At 40.0% G+C, this 27,787-nt stretch overlaps 1 protein-coding gene and 1 long non-coding RNA gene across 10 annotated transcripts; one reads left to right on the forward strand and one right to left on the reverse strand.

Annotated features, from left to right (window-relative positions):
* Positions 1-134: 134 nt before the first annotated feature.
* On the reverse strand, positions 135-24,693 carry LOC131574778 (uncharacterized). Its single transcript, XR_009276582.1, has 3 exons — positions 24,603-24,693; positions 5,697-5,776; positions 135-1,100 (listed from the first exon to the last, which is right to left on the reverse strand). It is a non-coding gene; the product is annotated as an uncharacterized LOC131574778 (long non-coding RNA).
* LOC131574776 (carbohydrate sulfotransferase 9-like) lies at positions 1,703-23,545 on the forward strand. Of its 9 annotated transcripts, none has more exons than XM_058829509.1 (6): positions 1,711-1,771; positions 6,053-6,133; positions 6,249-6,293; positions 15,152-15,246; positions 17,505-17,652; positions 18,055-19,114. In XM_058829509.1, the coding sequence occupies exons 5-6, from the start codon at positions 17,559-17,561 to the stop codon at positions 18,894-18,896; spliced, it is 936 nt and encodes a 311-aa protein (XP_058685492.1). In that variant the 5' UTR covers positions 1,711-1,771; positions 6,053-6,133; positions 6,249-6,293; positions 15,152-15,246; positions 17,505-17,558; the 3' UTR covers positions 18,897-19,114. The 9 variants fall into 9 exon arrangements, with proteins under 9 accessions (XP_058685495.1, XP_058685492.1, XP_058685493.1 ...); XM_058829510.1 differs by having other exon boundaries at positions 6,074-6,133; XM_058829515.1 differs by lacking the exon at positions 1,711-1,771 and adding an exon at positions 22,695-23,545 and having other exon boundaries at positions 5,882-6,133; positions 18,055-18,648.
* Positions 24,694-27,787: the final 3,094 nt, after the last annotated feature.

A 27,787-nucleotide genomic window follows, 5' to 3' on the forward strand; every position in this document is an offset into this window, starting at 1 on the left:
TGCTGATGCAGAACTACAGGGTACTACTGTGACTCAAATTACACTTCAAACTTTAATGAGCTCAAGTTGCTGTTTGTTTCAGTAGGAAAAAAAAAAAGTTTACCTCTTCCAATGCACTTCCTGCCCTTGATAAAGTTACAGTCACAATACACAGGTTCATAGGATAGGCTCATCCTCTATTTACGCATTTGTCGTTGAACAACTGTTTCCATGGAATCATTGAATGGTTTGGGTTGGAAGGGACCTTAAAGATCACCTAGTTCCAACCACCCAGCTACTATGGGCAGGGACACCTTCCACTCGATCAGGTTGCTCAAAGCCTCATCCAACCTGGTCTTGAACACATCCACGGACAGGGTATCCACAGCTTTTCTGAGCATCCTGTTCTAGTGTCTCACCACCCTCTCAATAAAAAACATCTTCCTTGTATCTAGTCTAAATATACCCTCTTTCTGTTAAAAGACATTGCCCCTTGTCCTACCACTACAAGCCCTATTGAAAAGTTTGTCCTCGTCTTTCTTATAAGCCCCCTTTAGGTACTGGAAGGTTGCAATTCAGTCTCCCCAGACCCTTCTCTTCTCCACACTGAATAACACCAACCCCCTCAGCCTGTCTCCACAGGAAAGATGCTCCAGCCCTCTGGTCATCTTTGTGGCCCTCCCCTGGACTCTGACCAATAGGTTCATGTCCTTTCTGTGTTAGGGTTTCCAGCATTGAATACAGCACTCCAGGTGGGGTCTCATCAGAGCAGAGCAGAGAAGAGCAGAGGGGCAGAACCCCGTCCCTCACCCCTCTGGCCATGCTGCTTTGGATGCAGCCCAGGATACAATTGGCTTTCTGGGCTGCAAACACATATTGCCAGCTCATGCCCAGCTTCACTAACATCCCCAAGTCCTCCTCAGGGCTGTTCTCAATTATTCCACGCCGAGCCTGTCTTTGTAGCTGGAATTGCCCCAAGCCAGGAGCAGGACCTTGCATTTGGCCTTGTAAACTCCATGGCATTTTCACAGGCCCACTTTTCAAGTCTGTCAAGTCCTTTTAGATGGTGGGGGCTCCAGGCATTCCCTTGACACAGGATATTTCATAGTATCATCAGTGATCTGTGAGAGAGTTAAGGACAGATATTTTTAAAATATTTCCAAATACATTCTATTTAAGTATTTCATTCTATATATTAGAAAAATTACTATCTAGTAATTTTTCTATCTCCTTCAGTCCTTCTATCAATGTCACTCTCAGGGTGAATCAAATGCATACACTTTCATCACTTTGAATACGTAACACATGCACTTTTGTCCATCCTTAGGTCACCAAACAGCTCTTGGCACCCAAACAGGCTAGAAGTGAAATGATTGCATACCACTCCAGAATAGGCAGAAATCAATGTGTTTGACATCAGTGGCTGAAATGTCTCAGGCAGACTTCTGTGAGCTTTGAGTCAGACATTTTTTGAAGTAGAAATTAAAAGATTGCATAGTGCATGGATGAAGGAAATTGTTTAAAATCAATGAAGTTTTAAAAATAAAGGTAAAGGTCACTCAGACTAAATATTTTCTTCCCTTTTATCAGAAGTCAAATATTGCTAAGAAAAAATTCAAACTTGCTTGCTGAAGAAAGACCACAATGTGCTGTGCTGTACATACAATATTCAAGGATACACCTTCTTTTTATCTGAGCTAAGGCATTAAGTAAACAGAAAGCAGTAAACTCAGCCAGAGTTGCACAAAGCTGTATCCAGCAGGAAGCTCCAGAGGCAGAAAATTTTGTAAAGGTACTTATTTTTTCAAACTATTTCTTTTAGAAGAGTAGTAGGATTCTTTTTTTTTTTTTTTTTTCCCATATTCTAGGTGTTTTGTTAGTAAATTAAAAGTTTTGTGTTTCCTGTTTGTGTTTTAAAAGACACTGAATTATGATTTTTGGTTTAGTGATGTCAAGGGCAATTAGCTTTTCAGCTGATCTCTTCAGATGCAGGAATAGTTTTGCAGTTGTTAACACTTTCATCTGGTTTGTTAGTTTTTTTGTTATGTTGCCTTAATTGCAGGGGGCAAAAAAGAGTGCAAAATTTAAACCAGATATCCAGGATTAATTCCTATTATCTGGGAAATATTATGTATAACTATCCATGTAAAGGAGATACACAAATCACATAAAAAACTAAATGTATTTTAGGTAATAGATTTAATGTAGTAGTTTAAAGAAGAAATGTTGATATGGTTTATAAACTGATTTGAACATCATGGATTATTACATTCTGCATTTTCTGTATTTTTGTTCTGTCCGCTTTGATCGAAAACCAGAATACAATCTTATCTAATTTCTTCAGTTTCTTTATTGATATCTGAAACTCTTGACCTCAAAACCCTAGAAAAGCATCTTAATGCAAGAAATTTTTGCCTTTTCAGATTTCTGAATTTTTATCTATCAATGTGATGTATGAACCTATTTTTTTTACTAGTGCAAGGACTCTTATTTATGAAAGCATACAGAAAATACAAAAGTGCTCTTGAGTTTTTTTATTGTAATTTTATTTTTGAGATTATTTTCAGAATAGTCTTTGTTTTTGGATTCTTTCATGCCAAAACCTGAAGCTGCTTGGTAAATCTTTCCACAATAAAAATCCTAAACCTCTAAGCACTTTTACCTGTAGGATGAGTTCTACTACTTTATTTTGGAAGCAGTAAATTGCTTTTTTTAGCTCCTGTAGCATTTGAATGGGGGTTACAAATTGACAATACAAATTATTACAAATTCAAATTATTGTTATTACAAATACAATCATTAACAGCTTACTCTATTTCTTGTATTCCACACTCTGCTTAAATATTTTTTTAAATTTTCGCCTTTTGAAAGGTACAAATAGTTCTGAATTTGAAGCAAGGAAAACTGAAATGAAGGATCACCTTTTGGGTTTTTTCCACTTTGGGCTTCACCTATATGAAGAGTGCTTCACTAGTTAGAAATTCTTGTGAACAGTATTAGCAGATTTTCTGAGTAAGCATATAAATGTGTAACAGAGACATGCTTTATACATTTAGTTATTCCTGTGTGGACAAAGCAAGAGATAGCTCTAACAGTGCTACTGAATTGTGACTGTACAAAGTGCTCCCACCATCTTCCTCCTTCTTCCCTGTAGACATTCCTCATTCTGCCCTCCCATGGTGAGTGAGCCCTGGCTCACAGCTGGGCACAGGCAGGGTTAGCCACATATTTACTACCCATACTATGGTTACACAACATGATACCAGGTCCTGTTTCTTAAATAATGATTAAAGGGGTCATTAAAACTCATGTTTTATTTGTATTATACAAATATATATATTTATATATATATCCTGTATATATTCAGGCTGAAGTAGGATCTAAGGGGGAAGAGGCAGAGAAGAGTCAATAATTAAAAAAGCTATTATCTTTCCAGACAGTTTCATTGTAAGGCTTCATGCAGAACTTCTTTTCTAAGGCTGCTTTAGTTATCCAAAATCCAGATTAGTTATCTGAAATCAGTCTGGGTTTTTATAATTTAGCATGAAAACTTTGATGAATGTAGTTTTTGTAGAGAGGTAAGATAGGATGTCTAAATTACGCAACAGGATGAACCACAGACTTAAAGAACAGGAGACTGGAAAAGACCTCAAGACTTCATCTTGTGCATTCTGGAGGTCCAAAAGAGAATCAACAGGAATGAAAATGAAAAAGGATCTAACTGTCTTTATCGTTAATAAGATTTTCTTAATATTTAGCATAACCTTCAGTGTCATAGTTTGAACCCATCACTTTATCCACTACAGATAAAAAAAATATATAATCCCTCTTTAGAGGGGATTAGTTACCTCCCTAGACGTAACTTATGTAGATGAGAGTTTTCATGTGTTTAGTTGTCCTTCTGTTCTTTAAACTGAGTAACCCAAATTCTTTCAATCTCTCCTTCTTGTGGCTTTTCTTTTTTCCCAAGACAACTGACCATTTTCTTGCTTTTCCCTGGACTTTTTCCAGTTGGTTTGCCTTCTATTGCAACAGTTTTGCTTGAACAGAACACAGTGCTACTGGTTGCTGTGGTAGACAGAAATATAATAGGAAGTATTCCTTAATATATCAACCAAATATACAATCAAAGCAGTTTCTCTTCCTAACATGAAGTTTGCATTCTTGATATTATGAAACACTACTTTTTTGTGAATAACTTGTGACTGACCGGTACCCCTCTTATCCCTTTTTTTGGCAGAATAGCTGCCACATTTTTATGAGCTATTATTCCCCCTTAGAACCTGACACTTGTAAACACAAGTGGCTTGCAATGTTTTCTCCTACAAATAATTTATTTGTCAAAAGCATCCTGAGTTTAATGTATCATGCAATGAGTTTGCTGTTCACATGGGTTATTGTTATCAGTGAGTTGGAAAGATTGTTCCTTTATCCAAATCATTAATTACCTGCACCATTACTCAGTCCAGAATGGACCTAGATGGAATCTTACTGATTATGTTTTTTGAATTTGATAGTGAATGATTGAAAATTAATCTTAGTCTGTGGTTTTAGTGTTGGTTTTTTGGGTTTTTTTTTCTTGGTTTTGTTTTCCTTGCTTGTTCCCTATGCCCAGGTAGTTTTTCACTCTTCCAGAAATAGTTTCACTTTAATATACTTTTGAAAATGTTATGAGTAAATGCTATAAAGTCAGTAACATTATTAAAATTAAAACATATTATGTGACCTATTCCTTCTCTATTTGTAAGACTTCTTGCCATGTTACAGAAATTAATAGCCAACATGACAAAAAACACAAAGCAATGTAGCTCAACTATCTCCAACCTTTTATGAATAATCTATATTTTCATTTTTTCTAGTATTTTTTCAGAAATTATCTCTTCTTCATTTCTTGACTTTATAAAGATAAGCATTGTGTTCAGCACCTCACACATTTCTCACACAACTTCTGAGAGTTTTCAGAAAAAGCTAACAGATCTGACCTTGCTTCTCTCTGTTGCTGAGGTATCTTAACATGCACATCCTCGGGTTCAGGTGCCAGTGTGTATAGCACTCATTCCACCTCTGGCAGCCTATGAAGGAACGTCCTTATCTCTGCAGGGGTGTAGGTTCCTATATCAGTGCAGGGACACTTCTTGCATCAACAACAACTAGAGAGCTCTCCTGGAGACATCCTGTAGTGGTATACTTGAGGATGATATGAACTGCAGTACATTGAAATTATTTTTTGGTCCTGTTCTTTTTCCTATTTTAGATAGATTCTCTCTTACTGAGTTTAGTTATTAGCCATGTAATTACAGTTCACCCTTTTATGAAGAATGATGGAAAATGTACATCAGCCTTCTGCAAGTGAACTATCACTAAGTTTTTCTTTCCCTTCCAGATTTGTTTTCTTGCTTTCTCTTACATCCATTGCTTTTTGCACTTAAATTTGTGCTTTATCCTTTATGACTTTGTTTCAGCATCTAGTGCTATTTTTTCATGCTTGTCCTTAGGAGTTTGACCTGGTTTCCACTTTCTGTACATTTCCTTCTTGTGTTTCAGGTCATTGAAGACCGTGCTGCTTAGCCAAGTAGCCAAGCTGATCTCTGACTATACTTCCTATCCTCCTACTGTGTAGGATTGTTTGTGTTTGTACCCTAAATGTAATTTCTTTAAGGAGGTGCCAACTCTACTGAATTCCTTCTGCTTTAGCCATGTTTCCCATGAGAACTTACCTTCCAGTTCCCAGAGTTTATTGGAGTTTTCTTGTATAGGGTTCATTTGGTTTGAATTGATCTTACCTCTTGTTCTCCATCTAAAAATAATGCATATTATCACAACACAATTACTCCCAACCAAATTACCTTTGCCCTCATATTTCTGACCATCCCCTTTCTTGGTTGCTTAGCAGGCAGCCTCTTGGCAGGCTGCTCTAGGAGCACTTGGCAGGCTCTAACAGCTGCTGTAGACCCTGCACGGGGAGTGGTTAAATGCTACTCCTTAGACCTAGAGACAGACACCGTGCTTTGTAATGTGCAACTGGAGATGTGCAACTAAACATCCTCAGGAAAACACTGTCTACTTCTAACAGAGACAAATACTATGTGTATAGAGTGTTTCAGATGCTCTCCTGTGTGGATACAGAAGCACTTTGCCCAGCCTTAAAGATCAGGTAAGGAGAACACAAAATCTTTCCCCTAATTCCTTTCAATCCCTAGGCATAAAATTAAAATTACATGTCTCTCTGGACTGATCTTTCTTTGTCCAAATCTTTGTTGTTTGTTTAGCATCACTCAGAGACATGGGAAATCTCCACTGAGGTTGTCTGATCAGTGAGTAAAATTGGATTGTTAGTGGCTTTTCATGTCACAATGATTTTGTAAGTGTAGGCAAATCTCTGCAAAGAGATATTTCTTTTTCAGAGTTGAGTTTTTTATTTGTTTATATATTTATATATTTATATATATATTAATATATATTATATTTTATATATAGTATTTATACTATATATAATATATATTTTTATTGTTCATATACATTTATAAATTGACATAAAATATTTTAAGGCATAAACTGAGACATTGTTTAGCTTTTGAAATCACACTGTGATTAAATGAATCTACAGAGGATTTTTTTGGCAGCTTATTATTCATTGCTATGGTTTTCCTCAGTTAAGAAATGGATGTTACAGGAATTCTGGTGCCTGAAATTAAATGACATAATTAAATGGTTTTCATTCACTTTCTGACTTTATTAAGGGTGGTGTGCTTCTTGACTCTTCTAATTTCAATACAGTTTGCTTCTACATAGGATTTTGTCAAATTTCAAGCATTTCAGCAGAAGTTTTTCAGGCTAGATATCTAGCTCAGGATATGTTTTTAAACCCTTTGAGCAAAAATAGTTTATTGACTTTTATATAGGGAATCTGTGCTCTTTTTTCTTCTCTTAAATTATTCCAGTGACCTTTCCTCTAAGAAGTTCAGGTACATTGCAGATTTTGAAATAAGCACTTGAAAAATTAAGTTAAGAGATCCCTCTCTTACACTGTCAGTGGAACCTCTTCTGCACAGGAGAGTAAACCATCCATTTTAAAGAACAAGGAGAGCATGAGCAAGACTTCTAGGGAGAAATTGTTGGGGATTGCTTGCAAAATAGATTCAAGGAACAAAATCAGCAAGAAAATGTGCCTTGATGACTAGTGTGAAAATTGATGTGGGAGGGAAAGAAACGGAAAATGTGTCAGTTTAGTTTGGGAGATACTAAAATAACCATAGAAGCTGAAGTGTAGAGCCTGGAACTAGCTGAGTACAGAACTGAGAGTGAGAAGCAGTGGGGCTGCGTGGGAATCTTGGAAGTAGAAGGAGAGACAGTTCCGAAGAGATGGGCTCGGAAATGTGGCTATTGGAGGGGGGGCTGTGAGGCTGACTGAGGAGAGAAAGGGAGGAGTCTGGCAGGGAAAGCCAGTGAAGAGCTAGCTTGTGCATGAGGAAGGCTGAACAGCAGAATCAGGGTGAGATCTGATGAGTGTTTGGGAAGCTGGAAAACAGGATTTGCTGGGTGAGCTGCCTGGGGACGATATGAGGAAGGCTTTTGGAGGTGAGAATTTTCTGGAGATTGGGTTAAAGTTTTGCCTGAGGAGTAGAAGCAGGGACTGGGAAAGACAGGGGTCACACCTGGGATGGGGGCTAAGAGAAAAGCTCTGGTGCCCATGCAAATATGTGTTGAGCAGGAGTGTTGGAGTGCTGTTGCAAAGTGGAGTGGAAAGAAGTGAGGGTACCAGGACAGGAAGGAAGACTCTGGGCAGGCCATGCTAATGGTGGGAGCAGGGGATGCAGGAACAAGCTATGATGCTATGGACCATTTTGCTTCAGTGCTAGGAATGACATCCCACACAGCTAAGTCTCACAGTTTTGTTGCTGCCAGGTAAGACTGATGAGTTTGGGACTTGTCGCTGTTGCTGCTGGGTTTGTTCAGAAGATAGCAATCTGCTGCCACTGTTGATTATTCCATTAGGGTGAATATCATAGGACTGGCCGAGGGAGCTGATTCACCACTAACAATGATTTTTGTGCATGTTGTTATGATACTTCATGAATACATTTTTCAGTAGCTTTTCAACACCTGGGATTTAAAGAAACAAAATACTCCACACAATTTGATATGCTTGGTTCACAGAGTGAACATGTTTTTGAGGCACTTAAGGGCTGCCTAGTAGGATCCCCACTATCTGTGGCAGACAAAGGAAGGTGTGCAGTGAACCAGGCAAGAGATTTTAGGAGGAGAGTTTGTGTTCTTTGTCTGCTATGATAATCCCATGTGGTGTGGGGCACCCACCTTTTCAGAGACTCATTGACTGTCCCTCCTCTATTATCTGGACGCTTGAGCAGACTCTGGAAATCAGATTTGCAGACTTTTCAAGCATTTGTATCTGCAACTGAATCCACAAGAATATTTTGAACTTAGAGTGTACTGTAACATCATATGCTCTGAAATGTCAAGTCTTTAGTTTCAAGACTGTTCTGCCAAAAGCTAGCAGACACTCCATTTTATGCTATGATTTAACTTATCACTTTAATCCTACTGTCTCCAAACTTCTTAATTTTTGATACTGCATGTGTCATAGTATGCTATAAAAACATGTTTAATAGAAACAGATTTTTAACATAACATTTCTGCTGAACAGCTTGCTCTGCAACACAGACGAGAGCAGAAGGGAAAGAAAGAATAGGCCTAGATTCATGTAGGAAGAAAGAAAAAGGTATACACACAGTTCGTCAGTAACTGTCAGGGTGTTTCAGGCAAAGAGGTTATTTCTGTCAAAGAGCAGAAGCCAAATCACTGGTGTTAGGACTTGTACATGATTCCTGTAAAGGAGTCTTCAAATGAGTGTAAAAAAAAAAGTGGGGGCAAATTAGAGTAGAGGTATGGTTTCAGACAAAATTAGTTCTGGATTCTAAAAATAAGGTTCAAAATCTAGACTAGAATGACAGGAGAAGCTGGAGGAGATAGGAGCCAAAAGGAAAAGCATTTAAGCAGAAATGCTTTGTATTCACTGGAGTGTAAAGAGGGAAAGAGAGGTCATAGCTGTCATCAATTATAGTTAAGGGATACTAGGGGTGGGGACACAAGGGTATAACAAAGTGAACAGCAAACAGGAGTTTGCCTGGGGGCAGTGTGCTGAGTAACTGGGACTTTTACAAACAGTTTTGACTGTGCAATTTGGTGTGCAATGGCAGGAAAAAATGAATCAAGCTTGCACAGGGATTTGAAAAGCAGGAGGGGACAAAAGAGGATCTAGATCTGTGGCAAGGTGGGTAGACCTGAATGGCAAGGAAAACATTGCTATTACTGACATTGACTGAGAAGAGAAACATGGGAGGGGACAGTAAGACATATCCAAAGGCAGATAGTTAGTTATACACATGACAAAGCAGAGGGATTTTGTGAGGCCCATGTCTCACAAACAAGTCTGGGAGGAGATCATTCATTGCCACCCTGGCAGGGTGCATTGTTTTAAACTTTCTTCCATACTTTCTCTTTTCTCCTTTTTCCTTCTTTCCAGGTTCTTTAGTCTTATCTAGATTCCCTAAAAGAAAGTGGTGAAGTTCGTTCTCCTGTGATTGGCTTTGCAGTGATTTAAATGGCAGTTGACAAGTGCATTGAAATTTGAATTAAGTGTTTAGATAAAATGGCCCCACAGCCCATTACCAGATGCCAGGCACCAGAAGCAGTAACAGGGCACTGTCCAGTCCCCTGGGGCTGTCCCCTACTGCCCACAGCCCAGGACTCCATGACAGCCTCCTGAGGCCACCAGTCCCTGTCCCAGCGATGCTCCTGCAGAGCTGGTCTCCAGCTTCCCAGGTTCCAGCCCAGCTGGGCCCACCCACCAGCTGGGTCTCCTCACTGAACCTATCTCTTCTTAGAAAATCAGAAGTTTGCAGCCTTTCTGGCTGTGGTTCCAGGAAGGAAAAGAGATACAGGTTTGATCACATCTAAGGGCTGGGTTCCAGTGCAAGAATGACTGCAGTGCATATAGTCTCATTCCTTTTTAAACGCCTGTGATAGTTCATTGGATAATTAGCATACTGCTTTCTGTACTAATTTCTTTGAATTAGTTCTTCTTCATCTTCACTGAATCATACTTTGTGTCTTTTTCAACACTTTCCTTTTCCACAGCATTGTTAGAACAGGCCACAGAACCTTTCTGTTTCCCTTGGCCCCAGCTCTGCCACTTTTCCTTGGGTTTCTGCTTCCTGCCTCTCTCTGGCAGCTTTTCTTTCAGACCTGCTGCAGCCTTTCCCCATGTACTCTTTTTTGTCTCTTCACTTTGGTCCTTTACATCTCCAAACTGGCTCTTCCTTCTGCTTGCTCTTTTGTGGACTGGTTGGAAAGAGTTTTAGCACGCTGGCATCATAACTAGTGTTGGCATGCCTGAAAGGGAAGACCTTTAAGAGTGATTTTAGGTGAAAAATGCAATGGCTCTGTAGGTGCTTCATAAACTTCATCCAAAAGCAGGGGCAGCAGAGGAGAAAGCAAGAACTGCTCCTTTGTTATCAAGGGCTAATGGTAACAGGGGCTGATGGATCAGAAAGTAAAGCTGAGCTTTTAATACTGCATGTGAAATGATAGATAACAAAAAACTTTGGAAGGCAAGACAAGGAAAGGACATAGAATTAAGTAGAGAAGGGAAAGCTTAAAGGCAGGCGTAAGAAGTGATGCAATAATAAGCAGATTAATGATGGCAGCAAGGAAGGTATCACTTGCTACACACTTCCTACAAGGAAGCTACTACGCTTGCTGAGACCAGAAAGAAGTCTGATGCAGTAATGGAGGGCTGAGGTGACCACAGAACAAGAATTTTAGATTGTGCCTGTAATGAAAATTATTGCTTTGTACCCAGGTCTGATATGAGGAAAGAAAACTGTAACTCACAGAGTAAGTTATAAGAGTAGGTATGTATTTATTCAGTGCTGAGGTGCATGGGGGATAGCTCCTCCAAAGGCATGCACACCCTGGAGACTTACCCCTCTCTTTTTATTCTCTATAAACTAGGGTTACACAATACGCCTAATATATATTCATTTCCTAACCCCACCTGTCCCTGCTTCATATTAAAATTAGCTCCATGCCTCCTTGCGACTGCACACTGCTCCTTGTTGGTCACTCTGATGGTCATCTGGGGGTCTTTGGGATGAAATCAGAGATTTTCTTCTCAGTTGAACTTTCCACCTTGTCTCCTTGTGCATGCTCTTTTTAGCCCTTTGACCATCTTTTGGACTTTGATACCATTTCTCCCAGCTTAGGGGTCCAAAAAATCCCCTTATCTTGTGGTGCCTTTGTGTTTGCATCTTGTTTGCGATTCTAGATCTTATCTAGAATCTATATCTAGATCTTGTGGTCTTGCTCTCTTTCTGCTCTTGTGGGAGCAGTAAGTATTTCATATGGTTTTGGCAGCCCTCTTCTTTTAGTCAAAGCATTTCTTTGTGCTTGATTCCTAATCATTAATTTCTCTGTTTCACATCAGTGCTGTGAAGTGTGTTGTTCTGTAGGATACCACTGGGGACTGGGTTTCTTTCTTTTTCACTTATAGAATTTTTTCCCATAAGTTGCTAGGAAACTAACTACTGGATTCTTATGGCTACTTAAGAAAAACAAAAGTGGCCAAACTCAGGGGAGAGGGGAGGGGATACCTGGAGATTTGGCAGGCAAAAGACGGGGCTGGGGAACTACAAGGCCTCTCACTCTGGGTTTAGGTGTGAGGACAGGCAGGCTGTTGCTTACTGTGAAGAGGATTCACTGTCACCACTGGAGTCCAGTGCTGTAGTGCCTCATCCTTTCTGTGGGTGAGCCTTTTGCTTGTAAGATCAGCCACTGAACTGGGACCTTATTAACACCTACCTCACTAAACAAGGAACCTATCCCCGTCTGCTCGGGTTCCTGGGATCTTGGGCTCGCACCTCTCTGCCCTGCTGGGAGCCAGGCCACTGCTGTCCCGTCCTTGTTCCTTCGGCACTGCTCCGGGCTCTCTGCACTGTTCTCCTGCACCCCCTGCCTGCCCAGACATCCCACGGTTCCAGCCACACCTCTGGAGCTTCTGATACACCTTGCCACCACCCCGGGATTTTTGCTCATTCTTGCTAGCTGAGCTTGCTGTTTCCTTAAGTCCTGCTGGGACACCAGGACCGGCTGTCCCAGGGGGGTTTGTGAAGCAAACCCTCTCTCCCAACCCTTCTGGTCTGGGCCGAGCCGCCATCACCGCGTGTGGCCCCGGCCCGCGCCACAGCGCCCCCTGCCGGGGCGGGGGAATCCCCGCCCTGCCCGGCGGGAGCAGCAGCGCCCCCTGCCGGCCGTGCCCGGAGCGGCAGCGAGGGGAGAGCGCCTGCGGCCAGGAGCCCTCACGGGGTCCCGTCTTCTGTTTGGTGGTAGCGCCGGAGCTGTTGTTTGTTCGCTTTATTGTACGTACTAGTAAAGAACTGTTACTCCTATTCCCATATCTTTGCCTGAGAGCCCCTTAATTTCAAAATTATAGTAATTCAGAGTGAGGGGATTTACATTTTCCATTCCAAGGGAGGGCCCTGCCTTCCCTAGAAGACACCTGTGTTTCAAACCAAGACAGACAGCCTTGTCAGCATTTTCCTCAGTAGCTCCCAGCCTAGCCCATATGTTGTCACCCCACTGAACTTCTATCTATTCTCACCTAACACCATTGAACCCTTGTGGCAAATGAGATGATGTCAAATGCTGTCTCTTGTTGGCAACATGACCTGATCAGACACTTTTTCTAGCCCATGGCTGTCTGTAACTTGCGTGGGTTTCCTAACCCATTACTGATTTTCCACCTCATGGACAGGCCAGCCTGGCTGCTAAGGCTCCATTTTCTGGGGTCTTTCTCCCTCCTGTCCACCTATCACAAACTATACAGAAAGCAAGGGTGCTGCAGATTTGGTTGAACAAGGGTCTTGCTCTTGGAATTCATTCTGATAGAACAGCACATGCAGAACTGCATCCAGAGCTTGGTTTTTCTGTCCAGGCTGTTCTTGGGGACTTTCTACCCATCATCTCCTCATCACCTTCTATGTACCCATACACATATCAGTATGTATGTATGTTCAGTTGTCTTTTCGAAGGGATTAACAGGGCTTAAGTACAGAATGGGGTTCAGCAACTGAGAATATTATCTGTTTTCAGAGATTATTCCCTACCTTCCACTAAGCTGCCGTACTGGTACTTCCTTTTACTTCTGGCTTCAAATGTATCAGGAACACAAATAAGTATTGTAATTTCATTCTTTTAGTCTGAAAAGTTCCACTTATCAAGTGGGTGCAGAGGATCACCCCACATGCTCAGCTCTGACCAAGGTCTGTCTGTGAAAAACTATCTCGAGACATACCTTTGTAAGCTTATTATCAAAAGACTTTAAATCATTATCAGTCTACTTTGTTAGTTTACTTGGAGCAAATAATATGCCAGCGTAATTGATATTAATGGGTTTTGGAACCATTTGTGTGTGTGTGTGTATATATGTACACATGTGTGCGTGTACATGTGTTTCTGTACTTGGGTTAATAGGTGCCACACCTGTTAAAAGACTTAACATTATTCAATATTTCCAGCTATAGTACTTCTTATTGTTTGTGGAAGTATAAAAACATTTTTAAGTTTGGTTTTTTTGTTTTGTTTTTTTGTTATATTTCTTTAAATACTGATGATTTTTCAATTGCAATGGCTCACAAGTTCCAGGAGAAGGATTAGGGAATACTATATTATGAATCATTGGTTCAGCAGTTCAAGTATCCAACAGTGTACAAGTGATACCTATGCAAGGCAATGCAACCTATTCCTTTGGTGCCTGTTGCAGAAATAAATCTGCATGTCAAGAGGAACAACTCCAGTCTGACTGTGATGTGTTAGGTCATGTATTTGTGTGACTACCATTAAAACATCTTTGACTGGGTATTTCCTAATGGAAGGAGTACTAAACATTTTCTATCAGACCTTGTTTTGGTTGGGGGAAAGGAATTCATAAACCCAATGCTGGTGGTTGGATAAGTGTGAGTGGTTGTGGTGTAGCTACACATGCTCAGGTAGAGTACAGACAGCTATCAGACATACAGGAAGGTTGCAGAAGGTCTAATATCACAAAATGTAAAGCAAGCATGAGACAAATTAATCAAGAAAACACAACTTAACAGAAAAAATGTCCAGTAAGTCCAACATATGACAGTTTCGTGTCACTCCTGGAAAAGTACAGTACAGAGATAGAGACCCTCTCTGGGTCAGATAGCTTGCCATGTGGGGGATGCGCAAGTAGGTTGCCAGCAACCTCCATAACCAGTGTACCATGTAGAAAAGGGAGATGTTGAAAGTAATTAAAAGCAGACAATTGTCAGAAATTCCTTGAAGTAAACAGAAGGATGGGAAGAACATTTTATGGTCAGTAAACTTGACAACAGAGATATGAACAATATGATAAAATTTTTTTGTGTTTGTTACTTTCAGTGTGTTTATCAGGAAGAAAAGAATCTTTAAAATGGAATTGTAGAGGACCATGTTAGAATTATCAGTAGTGCAAAGAAGGCTTGAATTCAGCAAATATTTTTAATTTTATGAGGGCTTCAGGTCTTTTAGCCATTTTGCATGCACATGAGATGATTGGCATTGCTTTCTCCTGTAATCTATTCCCCATTTGTTACCACTCTTGGCTTGAGCAATTGTTCTGGTTGTTTTCATGAAGAAACTTTGGATTATGTTATAGGAAACAGATGTCACCAGACTGATTATTTTTTTTTTTTGCTTAGCTTTGGTTGATTAAGGCAGTAGCATTGATATAGTGGATTTAGAATTGTATAAAGAATTTGACTTGACATGACATGTTAGCATGTTTTGGCTAAGAAGCTAGAAAGACATCAAATCAGCTGGACACACACTGAAGATATTAAACACTAATTAACTTGTCAGGCTCCAAAAAAAAGCAAGTATTAACTCATTACATCTTAAATAGTAAACACAATTACAAGTATATGGAAAAGCCATAATAAATATAAGGAAAAGTTCATCTGAATTACTGACACTGACACTACTTACAATGGTGCTTTTCATTTTGGATTTTTTCCCTCCTTTTTAATTTCTTGGTAACTTGTCCCTCTTTAACAAAATGGCTCTCAGAATTTTCTTTCTGCCTCTTCCTCAGGTTTCCCTTAGGTGATTTTCATCACTGGAAACTTTGCATTCTGAGTCTCACATCTGAGAACATCTTCCGAAGAAGGCGTTGGACTTCACCCTAAGGTAGCTTTGTGTCATGTTGACCTCACTTGTTGAGGGCAGTATTAAATCTTACTGCCAGTCTGCTCTGTGGAGTTTTCTAAGGAGTCCAGAAGTATTTCCCCTGTCATCTTGGAGCTTGTTCTGTCCCTCCTTATGGTCTGACTGTTCTCCTGAATTTAATTAAAGATTCCTTTTATTCCACAAATATGCATAAGTCTTAGAAGAGGAGTTGTCTCCTGTGTTTAACAAGCTCCTAAACAGCTTCTTTCCCCCAAGGAAGCAAGCCCTTCTATTTCCCTGTGACCCGTTGACATGTTTCCACATGTAATATGTCTTATAGCAGACCTTATATTCTCTAGTGGTAGTGTAGAGGTAAATATGCATGATACAAGTATCTAAATAGGGTAAAACTCATCTAGTTCATTTTCTGCTTCCTGAGACAGGTATGGTAACATTACTTCTCTGAAGTGACAGCATTTAAAGTGAATGAAGCCCAATACCTTTCTCCTAAGCATACTCTAACAAGGAGTCCTTGTACAGAATTATTTAGTGTTATATTGATTTTAATTGCTACATAGTGTGAAATTGTGCTTTCAAACTTCTGAAAAAGAATAAAAAGGGAACACTCAATTTTGGCCCTCATGAGATCAATGAACAGCCTGACTGACTTTAGATGGCCTTGAAAACAGCATCGGAAGCATTAGGACTGAAGAATCACATCATGAAATGAGAACTGATGTACAGAGAAGAAAAGGCAGACCTTCCCATAACCTTTCTTGTAGCCTTTACAACGACCTTATACAACCAAGAAAATGAAGAAGTGTAGGCTAAATGCCATTGCATCTAAGAATACTGCATTAATTTGAATAAGTATTGTAACATTATATTGTAAATACAAGTAAATTTTTAACACCGAGATAGTGAACAGTGTCCTCTCTATTCCCCAGGTCTTACCTACACTAAGAGAGATTTAATTGTCAGTAATGCTGTTAATTCTATGAGTTTGCAGATATTCTGGTAAAAGTATGTGATATCAAAATCACATATCAGCCTGAAAGGAGGAAATGATGAAACCTTGTGTACAAGTACAGTTTCAGCAACATAACTGATGCTGCATCTACTGCTGTCTCAGAACACACCAGAAAACAGTTTCTGTTATGGCAGTTGGGGTTTATGTATATCCACTCAATGGGTGGCACACAGACAATGCCCAAAGTAGTCCTATTGTATCTTATAAAAACAGAAAAAAATAAGAAAATTGGAAAAAAAAAAAATTTACAGCCTCAAGGAATCCAGGCAATGATGTGTTTATTGCCAACAGGTTCAGGGTGAAAATGTGAGAAGTGGGAAAGCAAAACAGTGCTGTTTGACTCTTTTGATTGTACAGACTTTATGGAACAGAAAGAGAATGTCCTGTTTGCCAGTAGTTATTGTTTTGCAACTTCCAATAAAAGCATGCTGAGGAAGAGCTCTCTCCTGGGAGAAACAGAGTAAGATTGCACAGAGGATTTAGATTGGTCTCTCTCCATGAAGTGCAAGGAGACAATGAGTGAGCACAAGAGAGAAAATATGTTGTGTTGGACTGCCTTCTTTCCTTTTCTTTGGGAACACAGAACAGCTCCTTTTCTGTTGTTTCCTCTACTGCTTCTATATGTTTCCTGTCGTTCTGAACCATTTGGAGGCTCTTCTGCTGCAGCAGCAATGGCAGCAAACATATATACCCTGCAGTGTCTTTGGAGAGGGAGAATGGGAGAATTCAAGTTAGTGGTGTGGATTCTCTGAAGAAATAGGGAAGAGTTTCTCCTGCAGTGGTTAATTTGTCCAAAGTGGAAAGCTTCAGGGTAATAAATGGAAAGAAATTAATCCTGAATGTGTCATGGTCTTTGTGGATACACCTGTTACAAGTTATAGAGATCTTTGTGTTCCCAGATTCTAATGGTTATAAAAAAAATACAACTTTGTAACCCTAAAATGAAGTTGTTGTTCCCCAGCAGCTTTAAAAGACAAGGAAGGAGTATTTGCTCATAAGCAGTTCACTGTTCTGAGAAAAAGAGGAATTTTGGACTACTTCTAAGTGGACATATTATTTATCTATTTGGTTTAACAATATAATTGTGGTGAGTCTTTTCCATAAGATAATTTTTACTTATTAACAAAGCCTATTTTTATAGGGCTTGAAAGGTCTTTCTGCTGTTCTAAATTCTGTAGGAGATTTACATGCTATCTTTGTTATATCAGTCATACAAAATCTAACCTGAGTTATCTTTCCTTGTTGACAGAGAGACAGATTTCCACTTTAGAGACGACGTAATTTTCCTTCCTGTGAGAATAACATGAATCAGAGGGTGTTAGCTTTCCTTCTCCCAAATTTTTTATTTGGTCTATTTCTTCTTGGGTTTTTCAGTAAGAGACAGAAGAACCTAACAGGTAAGTAAAGAAATTACCAACAAGATTTAATGTTTTATAGAAAGAGAGACACCTTCTCCAAATGTGTTAGAAAGTAACTACGGAGCCCAAGATATAAACATTACTGTGAAAATATCCAAGGCCTTGTCACTGTGGTAGTTATATAAAAACATGATGTTGGAACATCAAACTTGCTTAGACTAATACTGCTAATATATTGAAAGTGTTAATTTTAATAAATGTTTCACTAGGGAGGGTAGTTTATTTTATCTTTGCCGTAGTCTGGTTACAGTAAAAAAAATTGATTTTAGCATCTAGATTTTGTATGCAGGGTGATAGATCGAATGCTATGATTGTCACAGATAAAGAGATTTATACAAGCCTATTTCACTAAAATGGTTTAAATTTCTTCCTTGGTTGCAGATACTTTTCCCAAAAATTGGCTGGCAATTCAAAACAGTCGGAAAACCACACTGGCTTCTGTCTGCCTGAAGAATAACCTTAATAAACCAGGAAGCAAATTGGATTCTCATGTTGCATACCAGCTCTTTGTGGAGCACAAGCATAAATTCATCTACTGTGAAGTGCCCAAAGTAGGCTGCTCCAACTGGAAGAGAACTATTTTTCTTCTTCAATCAAACTTGAATACAGAAGCTTCTGAAATTGAGCATGTCAACATCCACCATACCACACTGATAAAAAGGCTCTTGTCTTACCCTCCTGCCTTACAAAAGGAATTTCTAAGCAATTACACCAAAGTGATGTTCACCAGACATCCCTTCGAAAGGCTGGTTTCAGCTTACAGAGACAAACTCCTGCACTCTGAACCATTCTACAGTACCACTGTTGCTAATGAGATTAGGGCAATGTTCAGGAAAAATACAAATTCTTCTGAAAAAGTGAGTTTCCAGGAGTTTGTCAACTTCATTATAGCAAAACCACCACATAGTCTTGACATTCACTGGAAACCAATGTTTCTGCTCTGCGATCCTTGCAACATTCACTATGATGTTCTGGGTAAGTATGAAACTCTTGGATTGGACTCTGATCATGTTCTGAAGGCCATTGATGCACCAGAGAGCCTGCAATACCCTAGCTTGAAGAGATATAGCTCAGAGAAACGAACTGATGGTGATATAACCTTGGAGTACCTCAGGCAATTGACCTCAAAACAAATTGAGAAGATAAAAAAATTGTATGAAATGGATTTTTTTTTGTTCAACTATACTACCAAATATGAGGATCATTTTTCCCTGAACAACTAAATTTAGGTTAAACAAAAAACAGTTTCCTTTGTACAAAACAGGCTGAACTTGTCCTCACAGGTGTTTGATAGGCAGGCTGGTGACTGCTGCTGAGATTATCCTGGAGTTTGTAGATATGGTTTATCATCCTAAGCACTCTTATAAAAGTCCCTGCCATGACCTCTTGTATCATGCAGACCTTCACCTATTAAAATTATTTTCTTCCTGATGATCTTTAACAGCTTACATTTGTTTCATGAAAACCGCTCATAAGTGACAGATATCGGTCCATTGGTGAGAGACATGGGAAGGATGAAGAATGTTGTTTTTCACACTGAATATTTTAGGACACTATTTTTATGTCATTTTTTTAATTAGAAAAAGACATAAGAAATAATATATAATCTGCTTGAGAGTTAACCACTCTGTCTGAAAGAGCCTTGATCATGAATACTGTAGGAAAAGAGCAAATAACTTCAGATGCTTGAAGCTACATTACACAGAACCTAATGCCAGAATATCTTCCTCTCTAGCAGTGCTCTCATCACAGACCATCAGCCTTATCCAGCACAGCTGTTGGCAATTCAGACAAAGTTTCCATTATAGCTCTTAAAAATCTTCTGATGAGCAGACATGGTATTCATGGTGACTTTACAAACCCTTCTCACCACTTTTGTAAGCATTATGGTCTGATTTTAGCAGAAGGTCTGAAAAATGCATTGGATTTTTTTTAAGAGAAGTAGTTAGAGGTACCTTCTAAACTGTACAACTGGGGTGGTGCATGATCTAAAATCTCTGTGGAGAAGTGACTCTTATTATTCTCCCAAAGCACTTAACATGCAGTCAATGGACAGGTCAGTCAGCATAGTGGGGACAATGCTTGGGCTTTCCCAATTGTACTGTTGGAATCCACAAGCCCTTAGACTTACCTGAGCATGGCACTTGGAAGGAGCTGGGTAACCTTAGAGAATACATTTGTTCTACCTGTTGCTTTCTCACCTTATAGGAGAATGAGTGCAAATAAATTGTGGAGTTATGGTGAGAGGAACAGTGAAACATGGGAGAAACAACTCAAACCATCACCCCCTTCTTTATTGGTTTTAGATCACTGAGGTGTCTATAGCTGCTTTTATATTAAGCATGAGATTTGTCCCCTTTAAAATGAAATCTTTTGTCTAGTCACATTCAAATATTAATTGGTGACCACATTAACTGCAACAAGCTTTAGCAATTAATTGTGACTATTGGCACTGTCTAGGGGATGTCAGTCTCTCAGCAGCTAAATTGAAAATCCCTCAAATGCACTTAGTTCCTTTCAGCTAAACCTGCAAATGTAGAAAGGCTGGCAGGCTAGTTTTGGACCCAAAGTGTGCTCTCAGCTTCTCATCACACAGAAAAAGACAGATAAAATAAGTTAATCACAGAGCAGCCACCAATCTGCACAGCCTTTGCTGCCAGCAGCATGACCAAGGGAGGGGGAAAAGAAGACTGTGAAATATGGACACAATGGGATTTAAGTTATGAGAGTTTGGAGGAGCCCTCCCAGTGCAGGAAGTGGGTTGCAGGAATTATCTGCTCCAGTGGGAAGGTGCAGTGATATACAACATCAGTTGGAGAGAGTGATCAGGCCACAGTGACAGGAGAAGGCCCAGATAGAAGTGTTCTCTATCCCCCTTGGCAGCAGATGGTACACAAGCCACGACTAGCATTCAGTACATCTGGTGGGTCTTGCTGGCTGACTATTTCATAAATGGGGCAGCTTTGGCACAAGGAGAGATCCAAAGTGAGAAGACTAAGCAAGAGCAGTAAAACTATTTGGGGAAAAAAAAAAAAAAAAAAAAAAAAAGAAGAAGAAAAAAAAAGCTATGATTTTATGCAGAATGATTCATATTTCTGGATCTCACCCTCACCACCACCGTATTTGGTGTTCCCATAATCCTACTAGCCCCCAATACTGGATTGTTCATGCCACCCTGGCAACTCTGTAGTTAATGCAGGTTTTTCTTTTCCTTTATTTGTTAGTTTTCTTTAGTCAGAGGAAGCTGGAAATTATTCCCATCAAAGTTAAGTTTACGCTGAAGGATGCAGTCTCTTTTTCCTGAATCAGAGCTACATGCTTCTCCTTTGACAGATCATGCAGAGGTAGAGGGGAAGAATATTCGCTTCATAACTTTCTTCTACATGAGAGATCCCTCCAGAGCTGTATCTGAAACTGCAAGTATATCTAAAAATACGTACTGTATTTTGTACTCTGGCACCCTCATCCAGCCTAGGAAAGCTTTGAAGAAATGATACTGACAGAGTTGGATAGGTGTCTTTGCTATCAGCATGCAGTGTTAACATCCCCCTCCAGTTCCTTGCTGTTAGATGTGAGTGGCTTTCTATTCTTATTTCCTCTTTCACAGAGTTTCACATATTGTTCCTACAGTGGTGGCAGAAAACTGATGACTAATTCATTCATCACAAGCACTAGTCAGTAGCAGAAGGATATCTGTTAAAGCAGAAAAGTCTCTGTAACTATTCACACCAGACTTTGAGTTTTGCCATTTGCCTATAGGGAACTGTATGTAGCACATTGCCCCAGATCACTGGCTGCTATAATGCTGTTTGTCTGGTGTGGGTCTGAACAAAAAAAAAGTGGCAGAGGACGTGTGGGCATGTCTGCCTATATAACAACAGGCTTAGGACACAGCATCAAATAAGAACGGCATAGATTTTGTATTACCATCAGTAATAAATTGAGAATCATGGGTTGGAAAAGAGAATAATCTGTAGGAAAACAGAAAAAAATAATTTTTGATGTTGTAATATAATGAAGGCTCTGGATATTGTCTTAAACAGCCTGCAAGAACTGCAAGACACCTGTAAACTTTATGATGAAAATTAAAACACAAGTGTCTTTTTATGGCCTGGAAGAGAAGCTTCCTGTACTGTCTCTTGCCTACGAGTGCAATGTCCAGAACAAGGCTCTAAGCAAAGCTGGGGTCCCTCCTGACTTTTGCTCAGAGAATAACCCTCAGTGGAACTTCTTTCCTTTGGATGCTAACCCTTGCTGATGCTCCTGGGTGGAAAATGGATTCTTGCAGTTGGGAGCAAGGGTGGAGGCAGTGTGGTGAGGCTCAGGCCCTGGGGAGGATTTGAATGGGGAGGGAGTGCCATAATTCATCTTCTGATTTATTGTTATATGCCCACGATATGATCATTGAAATGTTAATTTGTGATTACCTTAATAAACTGTAGTGAGTTAACACATTAGTCTATTTGTTCATCCTTCTCAATAGCATCTGTTCAGAAAACAAACCCACCTCAAAGTTGTTCTATCAAATTAAAACAAATGCCACACACTATTAGACAACAATCAATACAAAGCTGCTTGCCTTTGTTTTGCTACATTAATATATGCCTGCCTCACAGAAATTTGAAAGAATTGAAACAATTATTAAATACTAATGCATATTTATTTCTCCAGTTTGGAGAAAAAATTCAAATAAGCGGGAAAAAAAGGAAGAGAAAGAAAAAATCTTGCAAAGTCAAGCTTGCATCTTTCCCACAAATCTAACTATCAGCAGTGAGAAAATAAGACACTTTTCCCACTCTCATGGAAATCCTCACACACACTTTCAAGATAGGTGTCCACAAACGTGACATCACACTTTCTTCATGGAATTATAACAGATCTAACAGATGATCAATGTACGTCAGCAGTGGAGACCATGTCACCAGCTGCTCCTTGAAGATGTTTCCTCCACTTTAAAAACAATTATTCTGCCTGCAAGCAGTCCTAATTTTTCACAGAGTTTTGAACATGTGTCTTAACAGGTGATTGGTGGTTTCTTGCTCAGAGAACTTCAAAGAGTGGGACAACTGTGAACAGAATAAAAAGTGTGAGCACTGAAACTTCAAGTGCTCGTTGTTCCACAGGCGTGTCTCAGACTAACGGGAAGAAGAGGAAACACTGCCCATGCAAGTCATTGCACATCAGACAAACTGCAGTGCTCACTGCTCAGAGCCATGAGGTGATTGCATTCCTGTGTTTGGAGTGTTTATAAGTCAAAAGCTTTTAGCTTGATCATAACCAGTTTTTTTTTGGTTTTTTTTTTTTGCTTTTCTGTCATAAAAGTAGAAAAAGGAAACAGGAAAAGAAAAAGCACCAACACTCCATGACCCTGCCTTTAGCCTGACATGATTTCTCTCTGTCACAGCAGTTCTTACCTCTCTTCCTTCCAGTATTATAATTTAGGACATGCTTTAGTATAAAACAAAAAGTAATTGAATTTGATGACATACATAAATCAATGTAAACCAAACAAAATTAAAACAGGCAGAGAATTTACCTGATAGAAATGTCTGGAATTTCAGGAATTTCCTCTTGCAAGTCCTGAATGGGTATCAAATTGTTGGGGGTTAGGTGTCCTTTTTTGTTTGTTCGTTTGTTTGTTTTTGTTTGTTTGTTTGTTCTTTGTTCTGGCTTGCCCGTGGAATTTTTACCCATTAGTTGCGGGGACAACCTAACTGTGGATACTTAGTGGGTGCTTGAGAAAAGACAAAGAGTGGCCAGGCACGAAGAGTGGCCGGGCCCAGGGGGGGAAGGGGGGGCAGGAAAAAAGAGGGTGGTGACAGTTTGATGGGCTTTCTTCAGCTTCGGAGAAAGACATTTGCGGGGCGCGGAGCTGTTGGGTGGAGAGAAGGAAATTTCGCCATCACCCAGAGGGAGCTGCTGCTGCTTCTTCTCCTCCTTCCCTCTTCGTTGGTGGCCTCGCACACCCTGTCCTGCCGGGACGTGTGGCAGTGCCAGGCACCGCCGCGGAGCTGCTGATACACTTCATTCACCAGCCCAGGAACTCAGCTCATCCCTGCTGTTCCAGCTGAGTGTTCCTCAGAGCCCTGCCGGAGCACCAGAACTGACTGCCCGAGGGGGTTTGTGAAACAAAGCCTCTCCTCCATCCCTTCCCATCTCAGCCGAGAAAGCTGTCCCGGGGTCCCTGGTTCTGTTTTCTTGTTAATGCTGTAGTTATTGTTATTTGTTTGCCTGGTTATACTAGTAAAGAACTGTTATTCCTATCCCCAGATCTCCGCCTAAAAGCCCCTTGATTTCAAAATTATAATAATTCAGAGGGAGGGAGTCTACATTCTCTCATTCCAAGGGAGGCTCCTGCCCTCCCTAGCAGACACCTGTCTTCTAGAACCGAGACACAAATGTACACAGGGGGGCAGTTACAATGCTGCTTCTAGTAAGAACTATTTTTATAGAAAAAGCTCAAGTGATCATAAATCTCAGTCACTATACTGAGTCTGAAATTCCAAATGAATCAGCAGAGCAAAAATGAGTGATGCAGAACAGGATCAGGTCTGTGAAAAGGAAATGACTCCACACTGTTTCAGCATTGCCCATCTACACCTTTGCTCACCACTACAAGAACACTTCCTTTACATCTTCAGGACCATGATTATAGCTTCTCTTCAAGATGTACCAAAGCTTATCAAGATGAAAGTGTTTTCTCAAAAAGTGTCATTCCATCCTGTAAAGCCATTGTTAACAAGGTTATGCAGCATCTGTGGAGTCCCACCAAAGGTGCAACAATGCAGCCACAAGTGGTGCTCAGAGCAGAACTTAGCTTGAGTACCCAAATCCAGATAGGAATACTCCAGTTTATATTTCTATTATGTAGCAGAACTAGGAAGAAAGCTTTTTATGTACAAATCTATGACTAATATTCCAACTCTTACCCCACTTGATTGCGTTGTCCTCCATTTTTTCCCCAGATCCCTTCTTCAGTATTCACCTGAATTGCGTGTATGGACTCCTGCTGAGTTCCCAATTGGGGGCCTCCAAACAGGTGCTGCAGTGCTGACTTACTCAGGCACAGCTTGTTGCCAGGTGAATGTTGCTGGATGTATTGCAACTATTTTCAGACGGCTTGTATGAGATATTACCTACTACAGGCTGAGATGGAAATATAAAGTGAAAGATGTTTTGAGGGCATTCCACCCCACACTTAAAAATAAACTCATCTTCTATTCAGATCGGTTTAGTGGTTAAGGAAGAAAAGTCTTTTTGGTATTTACATCAGGTTTCAGAGGCCTCTGTTAATCATACACCAAAAGCACCAGGAAAATCCTCTCTCATGAGGGGCCATCATTCTCTGCAGGGTTAAGTTTTTTCACCCTCAGAAATCAGTTAAGATTGGTTCTCAGCCTGCACAGTGAAAGAGCCTCTTAAGATTTTTAGCTTGTAATAAGCATGGGAAAGTATAGTGATGAATTTAAGAGAGAATGCACCTGGCATCTGAACATTAAACAATTGACTTTAGATCCATCCTATCTCAGGAAGACAGCACATGTAAGAAACAAACACAGGAAAAAAGCAATCAAATTAATATAAGCAGATTATTATCCTGAAGATAGCTTCTGGCTAGGAACTTTTACTCAGGACCCTGCCCACAATGCCAGCTGCTGCCTGCAACTGGCCAACAAAGCTCTTTGTCAAACAGCTTAGCAAGCAAATTTTCCAGGCTTTGCACACTGGTAATGTCTCATTTCTGTTCATCTGTGCTGCCCTCCTGTGAATTCTCTACTAATTCTAATTCTCAGCTCCAGGTGGTTTCCAGCTCTCCTGGAGCACCCAATGCAAACCTGTGACTTTACAAATGCCACATAGATTGAAAGTATGAACCCAGCTATGTCACATATTATTAGGTTTCCACTTGTACTGTCAATTCAGTGCTAATTCAATGCCAACCCTTGTAGGAACAAGTCACTTACTGTGATTTAAAAACTGAACCATGATACTCCATGAAAAGCATCCCAGACTTGAGAAGTGTACTCTGATCAGAGCTCTTGAACCTGGACTGTTCAAACTCTCCAGCCTCATGAGGCCAGACTTTTGGACGTTTAGGTTTGTTTCCCTGTTGGACATCTAGGATCCTTGGAAATAAAACATTGAAACGCCCGAAGTTTTTGGAGCAAGTAACCAATTATCATCCGCGTCCATATGGGGCCATCTGGTGGCGAAAGGGTCTCGGCAAGGGAGGCTCGCCCGAAGAGAGGTCCTTGATGAATATATATATATATATATATATTTTTTTTTTTTTCCCCTGAAGTCTTTAATCTCAAGACTCTCATGCCTGTTCTTTCTCTCTCTCTTCTCTCCCCTTCTCCCTCTGATTATCTTCCTCTTTCCCTGGAACAAGAATTCAGCTTCAACTTGGCCACTAGTGGCTTTTTTTCCCCAGTAGTTTTTTTACAGGTTCACCACAAGCTTTTCTCCTTAACTTGCTGGGTGGTGAGGACTGACCAGCTGCTGACACTGGAAGTTTGGAAGTTACTCTGTGATGTTCCAGCAAGAACTTCTTGTTTCTGTACTGCACTTAGCTTCTTCCATGGGGAAAGACTACCTTTGTAAAAATTTTTTTCTGGCCTGTAACTGGGCAGGAAAATATGGCATTATGGATTTGATTTATAATTAATCTCCAGCTGAACTTTATGGTTCAACTTTATATAAAAGTAGTTATGAAGACAGTTAGTATTCACTTAATTATATTTGGAAAGGGATTTTCTTTTGTGTGCTGTGATTCCCCTCTGCCATTGTTTCTGGAAGATGTTTATCCTTTCAGTCTCTCTGAATATCTCTTTATGAGTTTTATCTTTATTTGACAACCTGGAACACAGCTATGGTGTATGGTTACATATGAATATGTAACCTGTTATTAGAAATTTTCTGTGTAAAGTGCAACTCAATGCCTCTGTTATTAATTTCAGCCAGAGTTCTGCTGAACATGATGAAAGCTGAAATAACATTATTTTCCAGGAATCCATATGCATGTGTATCAAAATGAAAAATTTTTCATGACAATTACAGGAAACTGCCTATGTGGGAAATGCAATTCCTAGGATGAAAATGAAACCCAGCAAACAAACAGCAGTGTCCCTGTATCATCTCATCTCAGCCTTTCCATTTCTGAGGGTGTTTATGCTCTCAGAGGCAATTTCTCAAGCTCTTTGTCAAGAACTCTAATAACATTATAAGAGAAATAGGATTCATTATTACTCCAATTGATATACAGGAAAAAAACCCTACAAAAATATTAGTGTCCAGTTAGTAAATATCATAACTAACTAATAGCCACACTTACCAGCTTTGTAAAGCAAAACCCCAAAAATATTTCTTTGGGTTGATAACAAGCCCATTAGGGAAGCAGAGGTCTTCTCTTTGCTTTTCAAAGAGGATGTGTGTTTTTCTTTGCTTCCCGTTTAGTCACCAGGCAGCCTAGCAAAATTGTATTTACCTGAGGCAATGATCCATTGGATGCATGAATAAAATGCCTCTGACATTTTCTCTTCATTTGGCTGTATTTTTTTCCTTGATGTTAAATGCTGTGTTAATATCTTTTTATGCCAGTAAAAGCATGGACTATTTTCCCCCTAGTATTTCTGCAGGGATACTTTGTTTATCACTGTTGACAAATTGAGCTACTAGTCCCACCGGAAAAGACAAAACAGTGGAAAACACCTAGAGTTCAGGAGGTTGGAGGAGTTATTCGTCAGAGGAATTAGAAGAATTTGCTGAAATATTCTACCCCTGACTCATAGTAATGCAGTTCCTTCCAATGAAGAATGGTTGGTTTATTTGTCTTGTTTACAGTGTCTTTTTTTCTAGCAATCTGCTCTCTTGGAAAAAGAAACAGATGGAAACCCCATCTAATGATGTACAGTCCCAGTTTAGTTACTAAAGAGAACTCTGTGTGCTCTTAGCAATGGTGGAAGCGGCAGAGACAAAGACACCTCCTGGCCAGCTCTCCCCAGTTTATATACTGGGTATGATGTTCTATGGTGTGGTCAAAGCTGACCCTTTGGCCAGTTTGGGTCAGCTGTCCTGGCCGTGTTTCACCCCTGCCCAGCTGCTCCTGCACCTC

Source organism: Poecile atricapillus, chromosome 1, assembly GCF_030490865.1.
Source record: "Poecile atricapillus isolate bPoeAtr1 chromosome 1, bPoeAtr1.hap1, whole genome shotgun sequence".
NCBI lineage: Eukaryota > Metazoa > Chordata > Aves > Passeriformes > Paridae > Poecile > Poecile atricapillus.

Excerpts from the sequence above, each read along its gene's own strand:
- LOC131574776 (XM_058829512.1), top strand. The coding sequence starts at position 17,559 with ATGAATCAGAGGGTGTTAGCTTTCCTTCTCCCAAATTTTTTATTTGGT. Across the intron at positions 17,653-18,054 it reads GAGACAGAAGAACCTAACAG|ATACTTTTCCCAAAAATTGG; the intron begins GTAAGTAAAGAA and ends CCTTGGTTGCAG.